Raw genomic sequence first — 26,250 nt, forward strand, 5'->3', positions numbered from 1 at the left:
GTAGCATGTCTTACGCCCCCAGTGGGACCTACTGTGCCACTGCAGCCACATATTTCCCTGTAGTTAATCCACCTTGGGCGGACAATTACAACAATTAAATCAATCTTTGGTTAAACAAATGTCTACCCCACTCACATCTGGGGCCAAGGGGTCATCTAAGCTGGCTATTTATTCCTCCCAATATACTAATATTTCGGACAGTTCTACCGATGAGGATGGGGAATATACTGATCTGTCAGACACTGATAGTTTGTTTCTGATGAGGAATCTACAACCCAGGTCGATGTTCCTGACCTAGTGGAGGCTAATAAGCTAATTCTTCAAATACATGATGACATTGAGCCTACTACTACGTCTAAGAAACCTTATAAATTCAAACATCAGAAGGTTGCTAAAATAGTCTTTCCACATTGTGACCATTTAATTGACATACGTCTGGAATCCTGCTTGTCTCCAAGAAATAAATTTTTCCCTGTCTAAAAAGATGCTAGCTCGTTATCCTATCCCTGCGGAGTTGACTAACAAGTGGGAAACTCCACTGCCGGTGGACTCTCATGTTGCCCGTCTTGTGGTGTCATCTACTCTGCCTGTCACCAGTGTCATCTCATTGAAGGAACTGACGGATAAGCATGTGGAGGGATGCCTGAATCTATTTACTCCCTTACAGATGCTCTACATCAGGCATGTCCAACCTGCGGCCCTCCAGCTGTTGTGAAACTACATATCCCAGCATGCCGTGACACTGTTTTGCTGTCAGAGAATGCTAAAGCTGTGTCAGGGCATGCTGGGATGTATATTTTCTCAACAGCTGGAGGGCCGCAGGTTGGACATGCCTGCTCTACATAGACCAACTGTGGCAGCCTCCTGGGCTGCAAAAGGAATTGAAGCATGGGTTCAGGCAATTGATGATGACCTGCCTCAGGATTTTTCTGACACTGCCAGACAATATCTGTCGTATATTACCATAACCTCTGACTATATTGAGGAGACTGCCTCTGACTCAGGCGTAATGGTGGCCAAGGTGTCTACTGCATCTATACTGGCTCACCGGATTTTGTGGTTAAGGTCCTGGAAGGTGGACCTGGACTCTAAAAAGACCTTGGAGGTGCTTCCTTTTAAGAGAGACATACTTTTTGCGGAGGATCTGAGCAAGATCTTTACTGACTTGGAAACAGTTAAGACTGCGTTTCTCCCAAGTACTAATCCTTCTACTCTGAAGGCTGTGCCAAATTTTCGTTCTTTTCAACCTCCAGGGAAAGCGAAGGGTCAGGCGTACCCGAGAAAGGCTTGTTCTTCCAAAACCACCAAGCCTAAATCTAAACAATCATGGGCTGCCCGTCAGCCTGCTTCCAAACAAGAAAAGCCTGCTGCATAAGTGGGCGGGCCTCCCCCTGGAGGTCCCCATGGTGGGAGGCCGACTTCTACAGTTCACCCAGGTCTAGTTAAAGACTACTTCGGACGCTTGGGTATTGGAAGTTGTCTCTCACGGGTTTGCGATCTCTTACAAGCGACGTCCCCCTCACTAGTTCTACTCGACTGTTATCCCTTTGGATCCGTTGAAAGCACGCACAGACTTTACACTTGGTTGTACAATCTCTCCTAGAGACTGGAGTGATTGTGCCGGTAATTCTATCTCAAAGAGGCAGGGGATACTGTTCAACCCTGTTTCTAGTCCCGAAACCAAATGGGTCCTTCCGGCCTATACTCAACCTCAAATCTTTGAACAAATTTGTAAGGGTATCCAAATTCCGTATGGAAACTGCGCTCTATTGTGATTGCCATGGAACCCGAGGACTATATTGTATAACTGGACATAGTGTGCTTACCTTACCTATTGCCATGTTGCATCAGCAATATCTGCAGTTTGCTATTGACAGACTACATTATCAATTCCAGGCCTTGCCATTCGGACCGAACACGGCTTCTCGGATCTTCACCAAGTCATAGCAGTCATGACGGCTCTTCCGTGCCTTCAGGGTGTCAGGATCATGCTGTATCTTGGCGACTTGCTGATCTTGGCGAACTCCCCAGTGGATCTCCTCAGTCATCTGGAACTGACAGTCTGATTCCTATACGCTCCTGGGTGGCTCATCAACTGGAAGAAATCCGCGCTGGTCCCTGCTCAGAGCATTGTGCACCTGGGAGCACTGTTGGACACACACAATCAAATATTGTTCTTGTCTCCAGAGAAAGTCCTGAAACTTCATGATAGGATACTTCCTCTCTCGACGGAGAGTGTCAATACACTTGGCGATGCAAGTACTAGGCCTCATGGTGTCTGCTTTCGACATGGTAGAGTACGCTCAATTTCACTTCCGCCCTCTGCCGCGGTTAATTCTTTCCAAGTGGGACGGCCTGCCTCACCGGATCAGGTCTCAAATGATCTCTTTGACTCCGGAGGTTCGTGAATCACTGAGCTGCTGGCTACAGGACCAACAGCTGAGCAAGGGCCATCCCTTCTGGATCTCCAACTGGGTCCTCCTGACAACGGATGCTAGTCTGCGGAGTTGGGGACCAGGGAGAAATCTCTCCTCCCAATAAACTTCCTGGAATTTCCGACAGTGTTTAATGCATTGACACTGGCCTTGCCTTTAGTACAGAAGAGGCCTGTTCAAGTACAATCAGACAACACCACCACGGTGGCGTACATCAATCATCAAGGCGGCACTTGAAGGCGCATGGCAATGATGGAAGTGTCAAAAATCCTTTGTTGGGCGGAGCGCCATCTGCCAGCAATATCGGCAGTGTTCATGTCCGGGGTCCTCAACTGGGAAGCGGATTTCCTCAGTCAGGAAGTTCACGCCGGAGAGTGGCGTCTTCATCCGGAAGTCTTTCGACTCCTAGTGGACAAGTGGGGTCTACCAGACGTGGACCTGATGGTATCTCGACACAATCACAAGGTTCCGATCTTTGGATCAAGGACAAAGGATCCTCAAGCAGCGTTCGTGGATGCACTGGCAAATCCATGGAACTTTCGGCTGCCATACGTGTTCCCTCCAGTGTCACTCCTGCCCAGGGTTCTACGGCAGTTCAAGCAAGAGAGAGGAATACTACCTCTAGTCGCTCCAGCGTGGCCTAGACTGCATTGTTTCTCAGATCTGCAGGGTCTGTCGATAGAGCTTCCTCTTCCTCAACACCCAGACCTCCTCGTTCAGGGCCATTGTGTGTATCTGGACCTTGCCAGACTGCTTTGACAGTGTGGCTCTTGAAGCTTCACTCCTGAGGGCCAAGGGATTCTCTGAGGTGGTTATTCAAACTATGTTGAAGGCCCCCAAACCGGCTTCTGCACGGATTTAAAGGGTCTGTCATTCTTACATCACTTGGTGTGCTGCTAAGAATTATGATGCCTATTCATTCAGTACTTCTAGGCTTTTGGCCTTTCTGCAACAAGGCCTAGATTTAGGCCTTCGGCTGGCCTCCCTCAAGGTTCATATATCTGCCTTGTCAGTGTGGTGTCAGAAGAAAATTACGACTATTCCTGACGTTCATATTTTCACTCAGGGCTTTTTGCGGATTCAGCTTCCCTATGTCCGTCCTGTGGCTCCATGGCATCTGTCTGTTGTCTTAAATGCCCTATAAGAGTCTCCATTTGAATCTCTTAAGTCTGTGGATCTTAATGTCTTACACTTAAGGTCGTATGTTTTTCTATCTATTGCCTCTGCTAGGAGGGTGTCGGACTTAGGCACCTTGTCCTGTCGTCCACCCTTTCTAATTTTTCATTGTGACCGAGTAGTTCTTAGAACTCGCCATTGTTTTCTACCTAAGGTGGTATCATCTTTTCATTTTAACCAAGAGATTGTGGTTCTGGCCTTTATCGCTTCTGGTTTGTCCTCCAAAGAGCGATCTTTGGCTGTGGTACGGGCTCTCCGTATTTACGTAGAGAGGACTGCTTCACTCAGGAGGTCAGATACCCTTTTTGTACTTTTTTGTTTTCTCAAACGTGGCTGGCCTGCAAATAAGCAAACCTTGGAATGGTGATAACACAAACTTATGCGCAGGCTGGTCTTTCAGCTCCTGCTGCTATCAAAGCCCATTCTACCCGGTCTGTTGGACCTTCTTGGGCGACCCACTGAGTCGGGCCGCTGAACAATTGTGCAAAGCGGTTACGTGGTCCTCTGTGAACACGTTCATCAGGTTCTATGCCTTTGATACTTCCGCCTCCCAGAATGCTTCCTTTGGACGCCGGGTTCTTATACCCACTACAGTGCGTCTCCTCCCATGAGGAACTGCTTTAGGACGTCCCCGATATTATTCCCTGTGGAATACCAGTGTACTCCTCTGCAGAAAAGGAGATTTATAGCAGACTTACCATAGTTAAATCTCTTTCTGCGAGGTACACTGTATTCTACAGGGCGCCCACCCTGACGCATTTAGCTTCTTTGGGTTTGCATGGCATTAGCCGCTTGTCCATTCTCCTGTCGTGAGAATGTGGTTTTATGTCACTAACATCTACCATCTCTTTTACTTGCTACTGCATTGGACTGTTAGGATCTCCTGCTCTGTGCTGCCACGTCGCCATGGCAACCGGGAGGCAAGTGTTAGCGAAGTAACCTGAGCGCAGCTGATACTCCGGTCCGGGTTTTTACTGTGTAGTGGTTACAGGCTCTGTGCACCGCAGGGAATCCGGCGCTGGTTTTGTGCTCACAGTCTGTGAGGTCTGAGTGGGGCGTGGACAGCACCTGCTTTATAAACCATCCTCTCAGGCTAGGCAAATGCTGCTGAATCTTTGTTTGTTAGTAAGTTCCAGAGAGTTAGCTAGTACTGTGTGACTTTGTATTTACTTGTTGCTTACTGCGAATAGGCCTTGGGATACGGTACTTCATTCTGCCAATCCGGACCTAGCAGTAAGACTGGAGTCAGTTGTTTGACCTGCTGGGGTTCTTTTGCTATTCTGTGAACCCAGCAGGTTTGCGGCTGTACTCTCAGACCTGCTTGCTTAATCCTCCCTCACTGTGCAGGGCGTCCAGGTGTCAGTTTAGTAGCAGTAAGCTGAACCTGTGCCCTGCAAGTGGGGGTTAGGATTGTGGATACTCTCCTTGTGTCTATATTTCTATCTCTGACCAAGGAGTTTATTCCCACACCCGTTGGTAACCCTTTGGGGTTTTTTCTGTTGCTCTTAGCAACATCATTTCAGGTGCTCCACATGTTAAATCACTACACATCGCTTCATTGTCCGCTCTATTCCATCTGAGCATTCCTGACACTAGGGAGACACCCAATTCCTGAGCCTTTGGGCTTCTCCGTTCACTTTGTGTTTATTAGTTATTCCATCACCTCCTGTGTATGTTATGTTATACTGTCTTTGAGTTCGTTTGCTTCGCTTCCCTCTCTGTTCATACACCGGTATACTCCTGTTAGCACTGGTGTGCGTAACATGGAATTGTTAACGAAACTGAGCTCCAGTGCCTGGAGGTGGGGCTATAGATGAGGCGGTGCAATGCATCATGGGAATAGTCAAAACTTTAGCCTGTTGGTTCCTCGGATCAAGATCCAACTCTATACCCCCGATGTTTTTCCTTGTGGAATCCAGTGTACCTTGCAGAAAGAGATTTAACTTTGGTAAGTCTACCATAAATCTCCTTTTTGTGGTAGTAAAGAACTGTGTTGAGCCATTATTGTTTGTGAATTGTTTGTTCTCTAATATACTTGCATTTGTCATTGGCTTTAATATGCAGTTTATTTAGGATATTGATTTTTCAGGATATGTTATGGCTTTCTTTTTTTTCTGTCTCTTTTCTGAAAGGTTTAACTGATAAAATGCGAAGTGATTTTACTGTAATGAAAGATCTAGCAATTTACACCAGGCTAGCACCAGAGCAAAGAGAACAACAGCTGGGGAAGTTTCTGAACTACATTCACAAGTAAGTAATAGATTCTTAAATTTCTGTTATAGTATGCGTAAGTTTCTCTATTACTATATGAAAAGCACTTTTAGAAATCACTTACATGTTGTGTCTCTGTGGGTCATACCGACCCATTCACAAGCAGCGGCTTCTCGCTGCGGTGCAAACGGGTCCGGCATGCGCGGCGCCCGCACTACGTGTGCACAGCGTTACCCGGCGACAGGGGTCACCGGGTTACGTCCAGCAGTACGAAGAAAGTGGTTGCACAGCCGACCGCAAAAAGATTGACAGTAAGAAGGCGTACCTGGGCGTCACCGGACCCTTGGAGACCGTTTTCGGGGAGTGGAGAAAGAAACGCAGGTGTGTCCAGGAGAACGGAGGGCGGATGTCTGACGTCAAAGCTGGCCCCAGCATCGCAGAGATCGTCACTCAGGGTAAGTATGTCCAGGGGGTATAGACTGTTCTGCAGGAGCCTTCGGCACTTTAAGACTTTTCAACAGTGTGAACTGGATCCTCCCTCTATGCCCCTCCTCCAGACCTCAGTTTAGAAAATGTGCCCAGGAGACTGGATGGACACTAGTGGAGGTCTACAGAGCTTTGCTGGAAAAATACTTTTTTAGGTTTTTTATTTTACAGGGAAGCTGCTTCCATCAGCTTCCCTGCTTCGTGGGACTTCGGGGGGGGAGGGGGAGTAGGAACCAACTTCTCAATTAGTTAATGGTTCTGCTTCCGCTGACAGGACACCATTGGCTCCTGAAGGGTACTGAACATAGCCCAAACCTGGCCAGCATTCACTCCCACAGCATCCTCTAACAGAGCCAGAAGTCAGAAGGCTGGTGAGTATATTACCGGAGTCCTGCAGAGAGGGGATCCTCCGGTCATCGTTGGCGGCATACAGGTACAAGGGGGTGGGGGGCGCGCTCTGAGAGCATGTTTTAAAACCTTCCCTCACTGGCAAAAAGGGTACATACATGTACAACCGCTGATGTGCCATCCCCAGCCAGTATAAATATTACATTGCTGAGGCTGAAGGGTGGGGCTTCTCCTCAGACTTGCCAGAACACTCACTGGGTGCGATTTTCTCCGGCAGAAACTCCAGTGTGAAGCTCCTGAACGCTGTTTCTCATGACAACGCTGATACAAGTACAGAGTTTTATAGAAGGGGCAGAGAGTGTTCATAATAATTAAGTCTGTGGGTCTATTATTGGTATATGCGCTGTAAGTGGGTAATATTTCCACAATTCACAATAGGGTGCAGTGTGGACTGGCAAATCCCTCTGTGTCTCTCTGACAGACTTTAGTGTGGGTCTGTCCCCAATAGCCCCCTGTGTGATAAGGGGTGTGTGTGTGTGTGTGTGTGTGTGTGTACAAGTGTGTAACATGTCAGACATTGGGGAGGGTTCTTCCCAGGAAGAACCCATTTTAGATGCACAAGAGGGTAATGTGGTGGCCCTTCCCTCTCAGAAGGAGCCGGAGTGGGTGAGAATGTTGCAAAGAAATTCTCTGAGTCTGAACAACAGACTAAACATTGGAGGCAGTCTGTGGAGGATGCACTGTTTACTGACCCCTCCATATCATCCACTCGGGTCCCATCCAGTTCCCAGAAAAGGTCTCTGGCCCAGATAATGCAAGGGGACTCAGACACAGATTCCAACTCTGACGTCGACACTGGGGATTTGAGAGGGGTAGACCCCAAATTAGCCAAATGCATACAATGTATGATAGTTGCTATAAAGGAAGTGTTGGAGTTTCCTGAAACAACACTGGTCCCAGAGGAAAAGGATTATTTTAAATTAAATAAAAAGCAGGTTGTGACTTTCCTCCTTAAAAGGATTTTAATGCGTTCTTTGAAGAATCCTGGGCTAACCCTGAGAAGAAATTTACCCTTCCCTGAAGGATACGTGTAGCGTACCCTTTCCCTGAGGAAGACAGGCACAAATGGGAGACACCCCCACTGATAGACACCTCAGTTTCTCGAATGTCTAAGAAAATAGTTTTGCCTGCCCCTGGTTTAGCCCCTTTAAAAGATCCAGCTGACCGTAAATTAGAAACAACCCTAAAATCCATATATACGGCTAACGGAACGGTGCTCAGGCCCACCATTGCTTGTGCGTGGGCAGGTAACGCTGTGGAAAAATAGTCTGACAACTTGCTTGTTAACATAGACACAGTTGACAGGGATGAAATAGTCCTAACTCTCGGCCATATCAAAGATGCTGCAGGTTACTTAATTGAAGCTATGAAGGATATTGGGTTGCTGAGTTCAAGATCCTCCGCTATGGCGATTTCAGCCCGCAGGGCGCTGTGGATCCGCCAATGGAATGCTGATGCGGAATCAAAAAAGAATATTGAGTCGCTTCCTTACATTGGAGAAGCCCTCTTTGGAGACAAGCTGGATGCCATGATTTCAACAACTACATCAGGCAAATCAGCATTTCTGCCTTCCGCAGCTGCTCCACCTAGGAAAGGATTTCATTCTCATACGATGCAATCCTTTCGGCCCAACAAGTCCAAAAAGGCAAAGGGTTCCCCCTTCTTTGCAGGAAGAGGTCGAGGAAGAGGTAAAAAATATACAACACCATCAGGCTTGCAGGAGCAGAAGTCAACAGCTACTTCTGCTAAAACCTCAGCATGACCTTGGGCTCCCCTGCGGGAGTACGATCGGGTGGGGGCACGTCTGCTGTCTTTCAGCCAGGTCTGGGTTCACTCAGATCTGGATCCTTGGGTGGTATTGCAGATAGTATCCCAAGGGTACAAATTGGAATTTCAGGACCTTCACCCATGCCGATTTTTGAAATCAGCCTTACCAGCTTCTGTTCAGGACAGAGCAAAAGTGCTGAACGCAATACAGAAATTATGTCAAGACAACGTAATTTCCTTAGTTCCTGTGTCACAACAGGAAAAAGGGTTTTATTCAAGCCTGTTTGTAGTGCCGAAACCGGATGGCTCGGTCAGACTGATTTTAAACCTAAAGACTCTGAACCTTTATTTGAAAAGGTTCAAATTCAAGATGGAATCTCTGAGAGCAGTGATCTCCAGCTTGGAGGAAAAGGAATCTCTGGTATCGAGGGACATCAAAGATGTTTATTTACATGTTCCCATCTACCCGCCGCATCAGGCATACCTGAGGTTTGCGGTGCAGGACTGCCACTACCAGTTTCAAACATTGCCTTTCAGGCTCTCCATGGCTCCGAGAATATTCTCCAAGGTGATGGCGGAGATGATGGCACTTCTTCGCAAGAAAGGAGTCAAAGTCATCCCATACTTGGACGATCTCCTCTTAAAAGCGAGATTCAGGGAGAAACTAGTGCAGAAAATTGCACTTTCGCTGACGGTGCTTCAACAGCACGGTTGGATCATAAACCTTCCAAAATCACAATTGGAACCTACAATGAGATTATCATTTCTGGGAATGATATTGGAAACGGAAGTACAGAAAGTATTCCTACTGGTGGAAAAGGCTCTGGAGATCCAGAGGATGGTCAAACAAGTTTTAAAACCAGCACGCGTATCGATTCATCAGTGCATTCGCCTGCTGGCAAAGATGGTAGCGGCCTACGAGGCTCTACAATTTGGACGTTTCCACGCCAGGGTGTTCCAATGGGACCTACTGGACAAGTGGTCCGGATCGCACCTACACATGCACCGGAGGATAATCCTGTCAACAAAAGCCAGTATTTCACTCTTGTGGTGGCTTCAAAGTTCTCACCTCCTGGAGGGACGCAGGTTCGGGATTCAGACTTGGATCCTGGTGACCACAGATGCAAGCCTCCGAGGTTGGGGAGCAGTCACGCAAGGTGAAAGCTTCCAAGGACGATGGTCAAGTCAAGAAGTACTCCTTCACATAAACATTCTGGAATTAAGAGCTGTGTACAACAGCCTTCATCAAGCGGCACACCTTCTTCAAGGTCGTCCCATACAGATCCAGTCAGACAATGTAACGGCAGTAGCTTACATAAGCCGCCAGGGCGGAGAAAAAAAAACAAAACGGCGGCAATGGCAGAGATGACAAAGATACTCCTCTGGGCAGAAAGACATGCAAAAGCTCTGTCGACAATTTTCATTCCGGAAGTGGTCAACTGGGAAGCAGACTTCCTCAGCAGACACACATCCAGGAGAATGGGGCCTCCACCCAGATGTGATTGCAGAGGTAGCAAATCGTTGGGGCGTTCCTCAAGTAGATATGATGGCATTACGTCTCAACAAGAAGCTTCAGAAATATTGTTCCAGATCTAGAGACCCACAAGCAATAGCAATGGATGCACTGGTGACCCAGTAGGTGTTTCAGTCGGTGTATCTGTTCCCTCCACTTCCACTAATACCAAAAGTTCTCAAGATCATCAGAAGAACAAGGGTTCGAGCAATTCTCATTGCTCCAGACTGGCCAAGGAGGGCTTGGTATCCAGATCTTCAGGAGTTATTACTGGAAGATCCTCAGCCTCTTCCTCTTCGCGAGGACCTGCTTCAGCAGGGGCCGTTTGTTTAAGAAGACTTACCGCGGCTGCGTTTGGGCTGTTGAGCGCCAGATCCTAGCCCGTAAGGGTATTCCCAATGAAGTCATTCCCACACTTATTCTGGCCAGGAAAGGGGTAACGTCCAAACATTACCATCGTGTTTTGAAAAAATGTGTCTTGGTGTGAATCCAAGAAGTCTCCTGCGGTGGAGTTTAAATTAGGACGTCTTCTCCTATTTCTACAGGTGGGTGTGGATGCTGGCTTGAGATTAGGGTCTATCAAGGTCCAAATTTCGGCCTTGTCCATTTTCTTTCAGAAACATTTGGCTTCCCTTCCTGAGGTCCAGACGTTCGTGAAGGGGGTTCTGCGCGCATCCAACCTCCCTTTGTGCCTTCTGCGGCGCTATGGGATTTTAATGTGGTGTTGCAGTTCCTTAAATCGGACTGGTTTGAGCCTCTACAAGAGGTAGAGTTAAAGTTTCTCACTTGGAAAGTGGTCATGCTGTTATCCTTGGCCTCAGGCAGACGAGTGATGAATTAGTGGCCCTGTCACACAAGAGTCCTTATTTGTTTTTTCATGAAAAAAGAGCTAAACTGCGGACGCGTCAGCATTTTCTTCCAAAGGTTGTGTCTTATTTCTATATCAACCAACCTGTGGTGGTGCCAGTGACTTCTGACACCTCAGCCGTTTCAAAGTCCTTGGATGTCGTCAGAGCGTTGAGGACTAATGTTGCAAGAACTTTTCGGATAAGGAAAGCAGATTCTTTGTTTGTCCTCTATGACCCCAACAAGATTGGAGGTCCTGCTTCTAAACAGACTATTACGCGCTGAATCAGAGGTACCATTCAGCACGCTTATTCCATGACAGGATTGCCGTTACCGAGTTCGGTAAAGGCCTCCTCTACAAGGAAAGTGGGTTCTTCCTGGACGACTGCCCGGGGTGTCTCGGCGTTGCAAATTTACCAAGCAGCTACTTGGTCAGGGGCAAACACGTTTGCTAAGTTTTACAGGTTTGACACCTTGGCTGCTGATGACCTTCAGTTTGGTCAGTCAGTTCTACAGGAACATTAGCACTTTCCCGCCCGTACTGGGAGCTTTGGTACATCCCCATGGTACTAAAATGGACCCCAGCATACTCTAGGACGTAAGAGAAAATAGGATTTTAATTACCTACCGGTAAATCCTTTTCTCGTAGTACGTAGAGGATGTTGGGCGCCCGCCCAGTGCTCATCTTTCCTGCAGAATTACGTTTTATCTTCTTACACAGGTTCTCATGTGTTAAGATGTTCACAGCTGTTGCGTTATGCATGCACGTTAGCATGGGTTATGTTGAAAGCTATGTTAGTCGGCATGTTTTGTATGAGCTGGTGTGAATCTCGCCACTAGTTTAATGTAAATTCTTCTCTCGAAGTTTTCCGTCTCTGGGCACAGTTCCTATGCTGAGGTCTGGAGGAGGAGCATAGATGGAGGAGCCAGTTCACACTGTTGAAAAGTTTTAAAGTGCCGAAGGCTTCTGCGGAACAGTCTATACCCCATGGTACTAAAATGGACCCCAGCATCCTCTACGGACTACGAGAAAAGTATTTACCAGTAGGTAATTAAAATCATATTTTAAAATCAACATCCTAGAGGATGTTGGGGTCCACATTAGTACTATGGGGTATAGACGGGTCCATTAGAAGCCATCGGCACTTTAAGAGATTAATAGTGTGGGCTGGCTCCTCCCTCTATGCCCCTCCTAGCAGTCTTCATTTAGAAAATGTGTCCGCAGGAGCCGATCATTGCTAGGGGAGCTTTTGGGAGTTTTCTTAGTTTTTTTTTTTATTTTTTATTCGATTTTTAGGTACAGAAAGGCAGTTGCCTCGTGGGACTTAGGGAGGGGGAGTAGGAACCAACTCTAGAAGTTAATGGTTCTCTATCTCCGCTGACAGGACACTGAGCTCCTGAGGAGGGTGATGATCGCAAGCCCACGAGGCGACCGCTCACTCCCGCAGCACGGCCGCCACCCCCAAATAGAGCCAGAAGATAGAAGGTGGTGAGTACAGCGCCGGCTTCCCGATTAGCGGGTCCCCATCGAGTATGGCGGCACAAGGGTTGGATCGCAGCTCTGATTCAGGCTGCGCTCCTGGAAGGCTCAGCCACACTTCGTGTAGGCGCTTGGAGTGGCATATCGGGCCAGCGCAGTAAGCCTAAACTGGTCACAGTCGCTAACAGGAGCTAATTCCACTATTAGCATAGAGACCTCCGGCCTGTATAATACATTTTGTGCGGGAAACCGCGCGCCATTGCGGGGGGCGGGGCTTCTCCTCAGAGCAGATCCAGCACTCACCAGCGCCATTTTCCTCCCTGCAGACACAGAAGAAATGCTGACAGGGAGCACTGACCCTCCACATAACTCCAGTTACTGCGTTACCAGGATGTTATAAACAGGGGGGAGTGAAATGTTAGTAATAATCAACCGATTAAGTTTTGTTTCTCAGCGTCGGGCTTTTATCATAATATCTGCTCCAAAGGGCGCTGTGTGGCTGGCTCCTTAGACTCTGTGACTCTCTGAAGGTACTCTGGGGGAAATTGTATCTGACATTTTTTTCTGTGTGTGTATATCCCACATTACCATGTCTAAGGACTCTGTGTCCTGTGCTGCAGAGTGTTTATCTTCTCCTGAGGAGTCTATCCCATGTACTCAGGACTGCAATATACTTTCTCAGCCTTCTGAATCTAAACCCGCATGGGTGGATTATTTAAGTGGAATGATATCCCAGCTTTCTACAAGGATGTCACATGCTGAGAAAGAGATGCTGTTTTCGAGGAAATCTGTGGAGGGGTTACGGTATTTGGCCCCCACTGCTTCATCAAAAATCCCACCTCCATACCCACACAAGCGTACATTTGCCCAGATAATGCAAGCTGACAGTGATACCGACTCTGATAAAGTTATTTCTCTTACGTCCTAGTGGATGCTGGGGACTCCAAAAGGACCATGGGGTATAGACGGGATCCGCAGGAGACATGGGCACACTATAAGACTTTAAATGGGTGTGAACTGGCTCCTCCCTCTATGCCCCTCCTCCAGACCTCAGTTAGATTCTGTGCCCAGAGAGACTGGACACACACTAGGGGAGCTCTCCTGAGTTTCTCTGAAAAGACTTTCTGTTAGGTTTTTTATTTTCAGGGAGACCTGCTGGCTACAGGCTCCCTGCTTCGTGGGAGTGAGGGGAGAGAAGTCAGATCTACTTCTTGTGAGTTAAAGGCTCTGCTTCTTAGGCTACTGGACACCCATTAGCTCCAGAGGGTTCGATCACTTGGTCCGCCTAGCTGCTTGTTCCCGGAGCCGCGCCGTCAACCCCCTCACAGCAGCCAGAAGAAAGAATCCGGGTGAGTATACAGAAGAACAGAAGACTTCAATGACGGCAGAAGACTTCAGTAACGAGGTACCGTGTAGCGGTCGCGCTGCGTGTCATGTTCCCACACATACTTCCAATGGCACTTGCAGGGGGTGGTGGGGGGGGCTGGGCAGCATGTTACTGAATGTCAGTCTGGCTATATAAAGTAGTGATGAGCGGGTTCGGTTCCTCGGAAACCGAACCCCCCCGAACTGCACCCATTTTACACGGGTCCGAGGCATACTCGGATTCTCCCGTATGGCTCGGTTAACCCGAGCGCGCCCGAAAGTCATCATCTTGCTGTCGGATTCTCGCGAGATTCGGATTCTCTATAAGCAGCCGCGCGTCGCCGCCATTTTCACTCGTGCATTGGAAATGTTAGGGAGAGGACGTGGCTGGCGTCCTCTCCGTTTATTCATTGTTGAGTTGATGCAAATATTTGTGCTTGCTTATATCATTGTGGGGACTGGGGAGCAGCTTTATATTAATATAGGAGGAGTACAGTGCAGAGTTTTGCTGATCAGTGACCACCAGTTTTATCCGTTCTCTGCCTGAAAAAAATGCTCCTTATCTGTGCTCAGTGTGCTGCATATATCTGTGCTCACACTGCTTAATTGTGGGGACTGGGGAGCAGCTGTATTATATAGGAGGAGTACAGTGCAGAGTTTTGCTGACAGTGACCACCAGTATACGTTGTCTGCCTGAAAAACACTCCATATCTGTGCTCAGTGTGCTGCATATATCTGTGCTCACACTGCTTTATTGTGGGGACTGGGGACCACCAGTATAATATTATATAGGAGGAGTACAGTGCAGAGTTTTGCTGACCAGTGACCACCAGTATACGTTGTCTGCCTTAAAAACACTCCATATCTGTGCTGCATTGTGTAGTATATAGTAGGAGTAGAGTGCATCATTTTGCTGACCACCAGTATATAATATATAGCAGTACGGTACGGAAGGCCACTGCTCTACCTACCTCTGTGTCGTCAAGAATACTATCCATCTAGATTCTATACCTGTGGTGCATTTCAGTTGTGCAGTTTGCTGACACAGTGACCACGTGTATATATAGCAGTACGGTACGGAAGGCCACTGCTGTACCTACCTCGGTGTCGTCAAGTATACTATCCATCTAGATTCTATACCTGTGGTGCATTTCAGTTGTGCGCAGTATATATAGTAGTAGGCCATTGCTATTGATACTGGCATATAATTCCACACATTAAAAAATGGAGAACAAAAATGTGGAGGTTAAAATAGGGAAAGATCAAGATCCACTTCCACCTCGTGCTGAAGCTGCTGCCACTAGTCATGGCCGAGACGATGAAATGCCATCAACGTCGGCTGCCAAGGCCGATGCCCAATGTCATAGTAGAGAGCATGTAAAATCCAAAAAACAAAAGTTCAGTAAAATGACCCAAAAATCAAAATTGAAAGCGTCTGAGAAGCGTAAACTTGCCAATATGCCATTTACGACACGGAGTGGCAAGGAACGGCTGAGGCCCTGGCCTATGTTCATGGCTAGTGGTTCAGATTCAAATGAGGATGGAAGCACTCATCCTCTCGCTAGAAAAATGAAAAGACTTAAGCTGGCAAAAGCACAGCAAAGAACTGTGCGTTCTTCTAAATCACAAATCCCCAAGGAGAGTCCAATTGTGTCGGTTGCGATGCCTGACCTTCCCAACACTGGATGGGAAGAGCTTGCGCCTACCACCATTTGCATGCCCCCTGCAAGTGCTGGAAGGAGCACCCGCAGTCCAGTTCCTGATAGTCAAATTGAAGATGTCACTGTTGAAGTACACCAGGATGAGGATATGGGTGTTGCTGGTGCTGGGGAGGAAATTGACAAGGAGGATTCTGATGGTGAGGTGGTTTGTTTAAGTCAGGCACCCGGGGAGACACCTGTTGTCCGTGGGACGAATATGGCCATTGACATGCCTGGTCAAAATACAAAAAAAATCACCTCTTCGGTGTGGAATTATTTCAACACAAATGCAGACAACAGGTGTCAAGCCGTGTGTTGCCTTTGTCAAGTTGTAATAAGTAGGGGTAAGGACGTTAACCACCTAGGAACATCCTCCCTTATACGTCACCTGGACCGCATTTATCAGAAGTCAGTGACAAGTTCAAAAACTTTGGATGACAGCGGAAGCAGTCCACTGACCACTAAATCCCTTCCTCTTGTAACCAAGCTCCTGCAAACCACACCACCAACTCCCTCAGTGTCAATTTCCACCTCACACAGGAAAGCCAATAGTCCTGCAGGCCATGTCACTGGCAAGTCCCGACGAGTCCTCTCCTGCCTGGGATTCCTCCGATGCATCCTTGAGTGTAACGCCTATTGCTGCTGGCGCTGCTGTTGTTGCTGCTGGGAGTCGATCGTCATCCCAGAGGGGAAGTTGGAAGACCATTTGTTCTACTTCCAGTAAGCAATTGACTGTCCAACAGTCCTTTACGAGGAAGATGAAATATCACAGCAGTCATCCTGCTGCAAAGCGGATAACTCAGGCCTTGGCAGCCTGGGCGGTGAGAAACGTGGTTCCGGTATCCACCGTTAATTCAGAGGCAACTAGAGACTTGATTGAGGTACTGTGTCCCCGGTACCAAATACCATCTAGGTTCCATTTCTCTAGGCAGGCGATACCGAAAATGTACACAGACCTCAGAAAAAGAGTCACCAGTGTCCTAAAAAATGCAGTTGTACCCAATGTCCACTTAACCACGGACATGTGGACAAGTGGAGCAGGGCAGACTCAGGACTATATGACTGTGACAGCCCACTGGGTAGATGTATTGCCTCCCGCAGCAAGAACAGCAGCGGCGGCACCAGTAGCAGCATCTCGCAAACGCAAACTCGTTCCTAGGCAGGCTACGCTTTGTATCACCGCTTTCCATAAGAGGCACACAGCTGACAACCTCTTACGGAAACTGAGGAACATCATCGCAGAATGGCTTACCCCAATTGGACTCTCCTGGGGATTTGTGACATCGGACAACGCCACCAATATTGTGCGTGCATTACATCTGGGCAAATTCCAGCACGTCCCATGTTTTGCACATACATTGAATTTGGTGGTGCAGAATTATTTAAAAAACGACAGGGGCGTGCAAGAGATGCTGTCGGATAGCCCGAAGAATTGCGGGCCACTTTCGGCATTCAGCCACCGCGTACAGAAGACTGGAGCACCACCAAACATTCCTGAACCTGCCCTGCCATCATCTGAAGCAAGAGGTGGTAACGAGGTGGAATTCAACCCCCTATATGCTTCAGAGGATGGAGGAGCAGCAAAAGGCCATTCAAGCCTATACATCTGCCCACGATATAGGCAAAGGAGGGGGAATGCACCTGACTCAAGCGCAGTGGAGAATGATTTCAACGTGGTCAATAAGTGATTTCAAGAATGATTTCAAGGTGGTCAATCTGTTGAAATCAGAGCACTACATTTTGTCCACCGTGCTCGATCCTAGATTTAAAACCTACGTTGTATCTCTCTTTCCGGCAGACACAAGTCTGCAGAGGTTCAAAGACCTGCTGGTGAGAAAATTGTCAAGTCAAGCGGAACGTGACTTGTCAACATCTCCTTCACATTCTCCCGCAACTGGGGGTGCGAGGAAAAGGCTAAGAATTCCGAGCCCACCCGCTGGCGGTGATGCAGGGCAGTCTGGAGCGAGTGCTGACATCTGGTCCGGACTGAAGGACCTGCCAACGATTACTGACATGTCGTCTACTGTCACTGCATATGATTCTGTCACCATTGAAAGAATGGTGGAGGATTATATGAGTGACCGCATCCAAGTAGGCATGTCAGACAGTCCGTACGTATACTGGCAGGAAAAAGAGGCAATTTGGAGGCCCTTGCACAAACTGGCTTTATTCTACCTAAGTTGCCCTCCCTCCAGTGTGTACTCCGAAAGAGTGTTTAGTGCAGCCGCTCACCTTGTCAGCAATCGGCGTACGAGGTTACTTCCAGAAAATGTGGAGAAGATGATGTTCATCAAAATGAATTACAATCAATTCCTCTGTGGAGACATTCACCAGCAGCAATTGCCTCCAGAAAGTACACAGGGACCTGAGATGGTGGATTCCAGTGGGGACGAATTAATAATCTGTGAGGAGGGGGATGTACACAGTGAAAGGGGTGATGAATCGGAGGATGATGATGAGGTGGACATGTTGCCTCTGTAGAGCCAGTTTGTGCAAGGAGAGATTGATTGCTTCTTTTTTTGGTGAGGGCCCAAACCAACCAGTCATTTCGGTCACAGTCGTGTGGCAGACCCTGTCGCTGAAATGATGGGTTCGTTAAAGTGTGCATGTCCTGTTTATACAACATAAGGGTGGGTGGGAGGGCCCAAGGACAATTCCATCTTGCACCTCTTTTTTCTTTCATTTTTCTTTGCATCATGTGCTGTTTGGGTACAATTTTTTTGAAGTGCCATCCTGCCTGACACTGCAGTGCCACTCCTAGATGGGCCAGGTGTTTGTGTTGGCCACTTGTGACGCTTAGCTTAGTCACACAGCGACCTTGGTGCGCCTCTTTTTCTCTAACGTCCTAGTGGATCCTGGGGACTCCGTAAGGACCATGGGGAATAGACGGGCTCCGCAGGAGACAGGGCACTCTAAGAAAGAATTTGGATACTGGTGTGTACTGGCTCCTCTCTCTATGTCCCTCCTCCAGACCTCAGTTTTTAATCTGTGCCCGGACGAGCTGGGTGCTACTTAGTGAGCTCTCCTGAGCTTGCTAAAAAGAAAGTATTTTGTTAGGTTTTTTATTTTTATAGAGATCTGCTGGCAACAGACTCTCTGCTACGTGGGACTGAGGGGAGAGAAGCAGCCCTCCTCACTGAAGATAGGTCCTGCTTCTTAGGCTACTGGACACCATTAGCTCCAGAGGGATCGTACACAGGAACGCACCCTTGGTCGTCCGATCCCGGAGCCACGCCGCCGTCCCCCTCGCAGAGCCAGAAGACAGAAGCCGGCGTGAGAAGCAAGAAGACTTTCAAAATCGGCGGCAGAAGACTCCAGTCTTCATATGAGGTAGCGCACAGCACTGCAGCTGTGCGCCATTGCTCCCACACTAAACCCACACACTCCCGTCACTGTAGGGTGCCCTGGGCAGCAATTGGGAACCTGTTGGCAAAAAGCAGCATATATACAGTTGGGCACTGTATATATGCATGAGCCCCCGCCATTATTTTACACACAAAATGCGGGACAGAAGCCCGCCGCTGAGGGGGCGGCGGGGCTTCTTCCTCAGCACTCACCAGCGCCATTTTCTCTCCACAGCTCCGCTGAGAGGAATCTTCCCAGGCTCTCCCCTGCAGAATCACGGTAGAAAGAGGGTAAATAGAGAGGGGCGGGGGGCACATAAATTTGGCGCAAAAACAGTATATACAGCAGCTACTGGGTTAACACTAAGTTACTGTGTGATATCTGGGTCATATAGCGCTGGGGTGTGTGCTGGCATACTCTCTCTCTGTCTCTCCAAAAGGCCTTGTGGGGGAACGGTCTTCAAATAGAGCATCCCCTGTGTGTGTGGTGTGTCGGTACGCTTGTGTCGGCATGTTTGACGAGGAAGGCTATGTGGAAACAGAGCGGGTACAAATGAATGTGTGGTCGCCGCCGACGGCGCCGAAACCTGATTGGATGGATATGTGGAAGGTTTTAAATGATAATGTTAATTCCTTGCATAAAAGGTTGGATAAAGCTGAAGCCTTGGGACAGTCAGGGTCTCAACCCATGCCTTATCCTACGTCGCAGAGGCCGTCAGTGTCTCAGAAGCGCCCACTATCCCAAATTGTTGACACAGATATCGACACGGATTCTGACTCCAGTGTCGATGGCGATGATGCAAAGTTGCAGCCAAAAATGGCTAAAGCCATCCGTTACATGATTATAGCAATGAAAGATGTGTTGCACATCACAGAGGAAACCCCAGTCCCTGACAAGAGGGTTTATATGTATGGGGAGAAAAGGTAAGAGGTGACCTTTCCCCCTTCACATGAGTTAAATGAGTTATGTGAAAAAGCTTGGGAATCTCCAGATAGAAAACTGCAGATTTCCAAACGGATGCTTATGGCGTATCCTTTCCCGCCAACGGACAGGTTGCGCTGGGAATCCTCCCCTAGGGTAGACAAAGCTTTAACACGCTTATCCAAGAGGGTAGCCCTGCCGTCACAGGATACGGCCACCCTTAAAGATGCTGCGGATAGAAAGCAGGAGGGTATCCTGATGTCCATTTATACACATTCAGGTACCTTACTACGGCCGGCGATTGCGTCGGCCTGGATGTGTAGTGCTGCAGCAGCATGGACAGATACCTTATCTGAGGAACTTGATACCTTGGACAAGGATACTATATTACTAACCATGGGGCATATAAAAGACGCTGTCCTATATATGAGAGATGCTCAAAGAGACATTAGCCTACTGCTCTCTAGAATAAATGCAATGTCGATTTCTGCCAGAAGGGTCATGTGGACTCGGCAATGGACAGGCGATGCCGACTCGAAAAGGCACATGGAGGTTTTACCTTACAAGGGTGAGGAATTGTTTGGGGACGGTCTCTCGGACCTGGTCTCCACAGCTACGGCTGGAAAGTCAAATTTTTTGCCATATGTTCCCTCACAACCTAAGAAAGCACCGTATTACCAAATGCAGTCCTTTCGATCACAAAAAGGCAAGAAAGTCCGAGGTGCATCCTTTCTTGCCAGAGGCAGGGGTAGAGGAAAGAAGCTGCACAATACAGCTAGTTCCCAGGAACAGAAGTCCTCCCCGGCTTCCACTAAATCCACCGCATGACGCTGGGGCTCCACAGGCAGAGCCAGGCCCGGTGGGGGCGTGTCTCCGAAATTTCAGCCACAAGTGGGTTCACTCACAGGTGGATCCCTGGGCTATAGAGATTGTGTCTCAGGGATACAAGCTGGAATTCGAAGAGATGCCCCCTCACCGTTACCTCAAATCGGCCCTGCCAGCTTCCCCCTTAGAGAGGGAAATAGTGTTAGCTGCAATTCACAAATTGTATCTCCAGCAGGTGGTGGTAAAGGTTCCCCTCCTTCAACAGGGAAGGGGTTACTATTCGACAATGTTTGTGGTACCGAAACCGAACGGTTCTGTCAGACCCATATTGAATTTAAAGTCCCTGAACATTTATCTGAAAAGATTCAAGTTCAAGATGGAATCGCTCAGAGCGGTCATCGCAAGCCTGGAAGGGGGGGATTTTATGGTGTCTCCGGACATAAAGGATGCATACCTTCATGTCCCCATTTTCCACCTCATCAGGCGTACCTCAGATTTGTGGTACAGGATTATCATTACAAATTCCAGACGTTGCCGTTTGGTCTCTCCACGGCACCGATAATATTTACCAAGGTAATGGCGGAAATGATGGTGCTCCTGCGAAAGCAAGGGGTCACAATTATCCCATACTTGGACGATCTCCTCATAAAGGCGAGGTCCAGAGAGCAGTTGCTGATCAGCGTGGCACGCTCTCGGGAAGTGTTACAACAGCACGGCTGGATTCTAAATATTCCAAAGTCGCAGTTTATTCCTACGTCTCGTCTGCCCTTCCTGGGCATGATTCCGGACACAGATCAGAAGAGGGTCTATCTCCCGATGGAGAAGGCTCAGGAGCTCATGACACTGGTCAGAGACCTATTAAAACCAAAACAGGTGTCGGTGCATCACTGCACGCGAGTCCTGGGAAAGATGGTGGCATCATACGAGGCCATTCCCTTCGGCAGGTTCCATGCGAGGACCTTTCAATGGGATCTGTTGGACAAGTGGTCCGGATCACATCTACAGATGCATCGGCTGATCACCCTATCCCCCAGGGCCAGGGTGTCTCTCCTGTGGTGGCTGCAGAGTGCTCACCTTCTAGAGGGCCGCAGATTCGGCATTCAGGACTGGGTCCTGGTGACCACGGATGCAAGCCTCCGAGGGTGGGGGGCAGTCACACAGGGAAGAAATTTCCAAGGGCTGTGGTCAAGTCAGGAGACTTGCCTTCACATCAATATCTTGGAACTAAGGGCCATATACAACGCCCTAAGTCAAGAGAAGACCCTGCTTCGCGACCAATCGGTGCTGATTCAGTCAGACAACATCACCGCAGTGGCTCATGTAAACCGCCAAGGCGGCACAAGGAGCAGGGTGGCGATGGCGGAAGCCACCAGAATTCTTCTCTGGGCGGAGAATCACGTAAGGGCACTGTCAGCAGTGTTCATTCCGGGAGTGGACAACTGGGAAGCAGACTTCCTCAGCAGGCACGACCTCCACCCGGGAGAGTGGGGACTTCATCAAGAAGTCTTCACGCAGATTGCAAGGCGGTGGGAACTGCCACAGGTAGACATGATGGCATCCCGCCTCAACAAAAAGCTACAGAGATATTGCGCCAGGTCAAGAGACCATCAGGCGATAGCTGTAGACGCACTAGTGACACCGTGGGTGTTCCAGTCGGTTTATGTATTTCCTCCTCTTCCTCTCATACCAAAGGTGCTGAGAATCATAAGAAAAAGAGGAGTGAGAACAATACTCATTGTTCCGGATTGGCCAAGAAGGACTTGGTATCCTGATCTGCAAGAAATGCTCACAGAGGACCCATGGCCTCTGCCTCTAAGACAGGACTTGTTGCAACAGGGGCCCTGTCTGTTCCAAGACTTACCGCGGCTGCGTTTGACGGCATGGCGGTTGAACGCCGCATCCTAGCAGAAAAAGGCATTCCGGATGAGGTTATTCCTACGCTGATTAAGGCTAGGAAGGACGTGACGGCTAAACATTATCACCGTATATGGCGAAAATATGTTGCTTGGTGTGAGGCCAGGAATGCCCCTACGGAGGAATTCCAGCTGGGCCGTTTCCTTCACTTCCTACAGTCGGGAGTGACTTTGGGCCTGAAATTGGGTTCCATTAAGGTCCAGATTTCGGCTCTATCCATTTTCTTTCAAAAAGAACTGGCTTCTCTTCCTGAAGTCCAGACGTTTGTAAAGGGAGTGCTGCATATTCCGCCCCCTTTTGTGCCTCCATTGGCACCTTGGGATCTTAACGTGGTGTTGAGTTTCCTGAAGTCACACTGGTTTGAACCACTCAAAACCGTGGAGTTAAAATTTCTCACGTGGAAGGTGGTCATGCTATTGGCCTTGGCTTCAGCTAGGCGTGTGTCAGAATTAGCGGCTTTGTCACATAAAAGCCCCTATCTGGTTTTCCATATGGACAGGGCAGAATTGCGGACCCGTCCACAATTTCTGCCAAAAGTGGTGTCATCCTTTCATATGAACCAACCTATTGTGGTGCCTGCGGCTACTCGTGACTTGGACGATTCAGCAGGTTCATTCTGCGGCTGGATTGCCGCTTCCAAAATCAGTAAAAGCCCACTCCACAAGGAAGGTGGGCTCTTCTTGGGCGGCTGCCCGAGGGGTCTCGGCATTACAGCTTTGCCGAGCAGCTACTTGGTCAGGTTCGAACACTTTTGCAAAGTTTTACAAGTTTGATACCCTGGCTGAGGAGGACCTTGTGTTTGCTCATTCGGTGCTGCAGAGTCATCCGCACTCTCCCGCCCGTTTGGGAGCTTTGGTATAATCCCCATGGTCCTTACGGATTCCCCAGCATCCACTAGGACGTTAGAGAAAAAATAAGATTTTACTCACCGGTAAATCTATTTCTCGTAGTCCGTAGTGGATGCTGGGCGCCCGTCCCAAGTGCGGACTTTCTGCAATACGTGTATATAGTTATTGCTTACATAAGGGTTATGTTATGGTTGCATCAGGTTTATCTGGTGCTTTGTTGTTGTTCATACTGTTAACTGGGTAAGTTTATCACGAGTTATACGGTGTGATTGGTGTGACTGGTATGAGTCTTGCCCTGGATTCCAAAATACTTTCCTTGTACTGTCAGCTCTTCCGGGCACAGTTTCTCTAACTGAGGTCTGGAGGAGGGACATAGAGGGAGGAGCCAGAGCACACCAGTATCCAAATTCTTTCTTAAAGTGCCCTGTCTCCTGCGGAGCCCGTCTATTCCCCATGGTCCTTACGGAGTCCCCAGCATACACTCCGAACTACGAGAAATAGATTTACCGGTAAGTAAAATCTTATTTTTTCCTTCACTCTTCAAGCATGCAGTTATTACTCCCATTTTAAAGAAACAAAATTCTGACCCTAATGCTCTCTCAAACTACCGCCCTACCTCTCAGCTCCCTTGTCTCTCTAAGCTACCTGAGAGACTTGCCTACACTCGACTCACACACTTTCTTAACTCATACACTTTATTGGACCCACTTCAGTCAGGCTTCCGTTCCCAACACTCCACAGAGACAGCACTTACTAAAGTGGTTAATGATTTGGTCACTACGAAGTCTAAAGGCCATTCCTCACTACTTATTCTTCTAGATCTATCTGCTGCATTTGACACTGTAGACCACTCTCTTCTCATACAGACATTACAATCCCTAGGTCTTAAAGACACAGCCCTTTCTTGGTTCCTATCCTACCTATCTAATCGCTCCTTCAGTGTTCTCTTCTCTGAATCTACCTCCTCTTCGCTACCTCTTTCAGTTGGAGTACCGCAAGGCTCAGTCTTGGCTCCTTTGCTTTTCTCTATCTGTACCTCATCTCTTGGTAAACTAATCAGCTCTTTTGGTTTTCAGTATCATCTGTACGCAGATGATACTCAAATCTACCTATCCTCACCTGACTTGTCCCTATCTGTACTGGACCGTGTCACTGAATGCGTTTCTGCCATTTCATCTTGGATGTCATCTCGCTATCTCAAACTTTATATTTCAAAGACAGAGTTAATTATATTTCCACCGGCCAATAGTAGGTACCAACCTGATATCTCTATCACTGTTGAAAACTCGACTATCCACCCTACCCCAAAATCTCGCTGCCTAGGTGTCATCCTTGACTCTGATCTGTCCTTTGTTCCCTACATTCAATCTGTCTCAAGATCATGTTACATGCATCTAAAAAAACATATCCAAAATACGACCATACCTTACACAAGACACTGCTAAAACTCTAATCCACGCTCTCATTATCTCCCGCATTATTTATTGCAATAGTCTCCTAACTGGTCTTCCCAAAACGAGACTCTCACCACTACAATCCATTCTGAATGCAGCGGCGAGGCTTATCTTCCTCGCTAGACGTACATCGTCTGCAGATCCACTCTGTCAGTCCCTCCATTGGTTACCTGTACTCTACCGCATTCAATATAAAATACTTTTACTCACACACAAGACCATTAACCAAACTACAGCAACGTACATCACTTCGCTTATTTCAAAATATCTCCCAACCCGACCTTTTCGCTCTTATCAAGACCTGCGTCTCTCATCCACACTCATTACTCGCTCCCACTCACGATTGCAGGACTTTCATCAGGCTGCACCCACTCTGTGGAATGCCCTACCACGCACAAGAAGACTCTCCTCTAGTCTCCAAACCTTCAAGCGTTCCCTGAAAACTCACCTCTTCAGGCAAGCATATCAAATTCCAGAACCGCCCACATAACTTTCATAAACCTTCCTATCAAATTGCATCCACTCTGTACAGTCCGCACACATCCTCACGTCTTCTCATTCTATGCAATAGAAAGCACCTTTCCTTATATACACATGCCTATTTCCCTATAGATTGTAAGCTTGCGAGCAGGGCCTTGCTACCTCTGACTGTTTAAATCACCTATTTTGTTATTGTTATTTCAAATTGTAAAGCGCAACGGAATTTGCTGCGCTATATAAGAAACTGTTAATAAATAAATAATAAATAAATCTTCTGCTGGAAGATCCACGACCTTTACCTCTTCGGGAGAATCTGCTTCTGCTGGGGCCATTCGTTTATCAAGACTTACCGCGGCTATGATTGACGGCATGGCGGTTGAACGCCAGATCTCAGCTCGGAAAGGTATCCCGAGTGAGGTCATTCCTACCCTGATACAGGCCAGGAAGGGGATAACGTCTAAGCATTACAATCATATTTGGAAGAAATATGTTTCTTGGTGTGAGGCCAAGAATTTTCCGGCGGTGGAGTTTCAACTGGGACGTTTTCTCCTTTTTCTGCAAGCAGGGGTGGATATGGGATGGAGACTGGGCTTCTTCAAGGTCCAGATCTCTGATTTGTCCATCTTCTTCCGAAGACAATTGGCTGTTCTTCCTGAGGTTCAGACCTTTTTGAAAGGCGTTCTGCACATCCAGCCTCCCTTTGTGGCGCCTTCGGCTCCGTTGGATCTTGATGTAGTGTTGCAGTTCCTGCAATCTGCTTGGTTTGTGCCTCTACAGGAGGCTGATCTCAAGTTTCTCACGTGGAAGGCGGTCACCTTGTTGGCCTTGGCTTCTGTACGACGCGTGTCGGAATTGGGGGCTTTATCTTGTAAAAGCCCCTATCTGATCTTCCATGAAGACAGGGCGAAACTTAGGACTCGTCCACAGTTCCTACCTAAGGTTGTGTCGGCTTTCCACATCAACCAACCTATTGTGGTGCCAGTGGTTACTGACTCCTCAATTACGTCAAAGGCCTTGGCTGTAGTGAGGACTTTAAAGATTTACGTGAAGAGGACAGCTCGTAATAGGAAAAGTGA

At 48.1% G+C, this 26,250-nt stretch overlaps 1 protein-coding gene across 4 annotated transcripts in view; it reads left to right on the top strand.

Annotated features, from left to right (window-relative positions):
- The window catches only part of PIWIL1 (piwi like RNA-mediated gene silencing 1), a 1,090,590-nt gene that overhangs the window by 470,708 nt on the left and 593,632 nt on the right, over positions 1–26,250 (top strand). For all 4 annotated transcript variants that reach the window (XM_063964616.1, XM_063964613.1, XM_063964615.1 and 1 more), the window contains exon 11: positions 5,744–5,861. In XM_063964616.1, coding sequence (XP_063820686.1) covers positions 5,744–5,861 — 118 coding nt within the window. The remainder of the gene's footprint in view (positions 1–5,743; positions 5,862–26,250) is intronic.

The sequence above is a fragment of the Pseudophryne corroboree genome, chromosome 1, assembly GCF_028390025.1.
Source record: "Pseudophryne corroboree isolate aPseCor3 chromosome 1, aPseCor3.hap2, whole genome shotgun sequence".
Classification (NCBI taxonomy): domain Eukaryota; kingdom Metazoa; phylum Chordata; class Amphibia; order Anura; family Myobatrachidae; genus Pseudophryne; species Pseudophryne corroboree.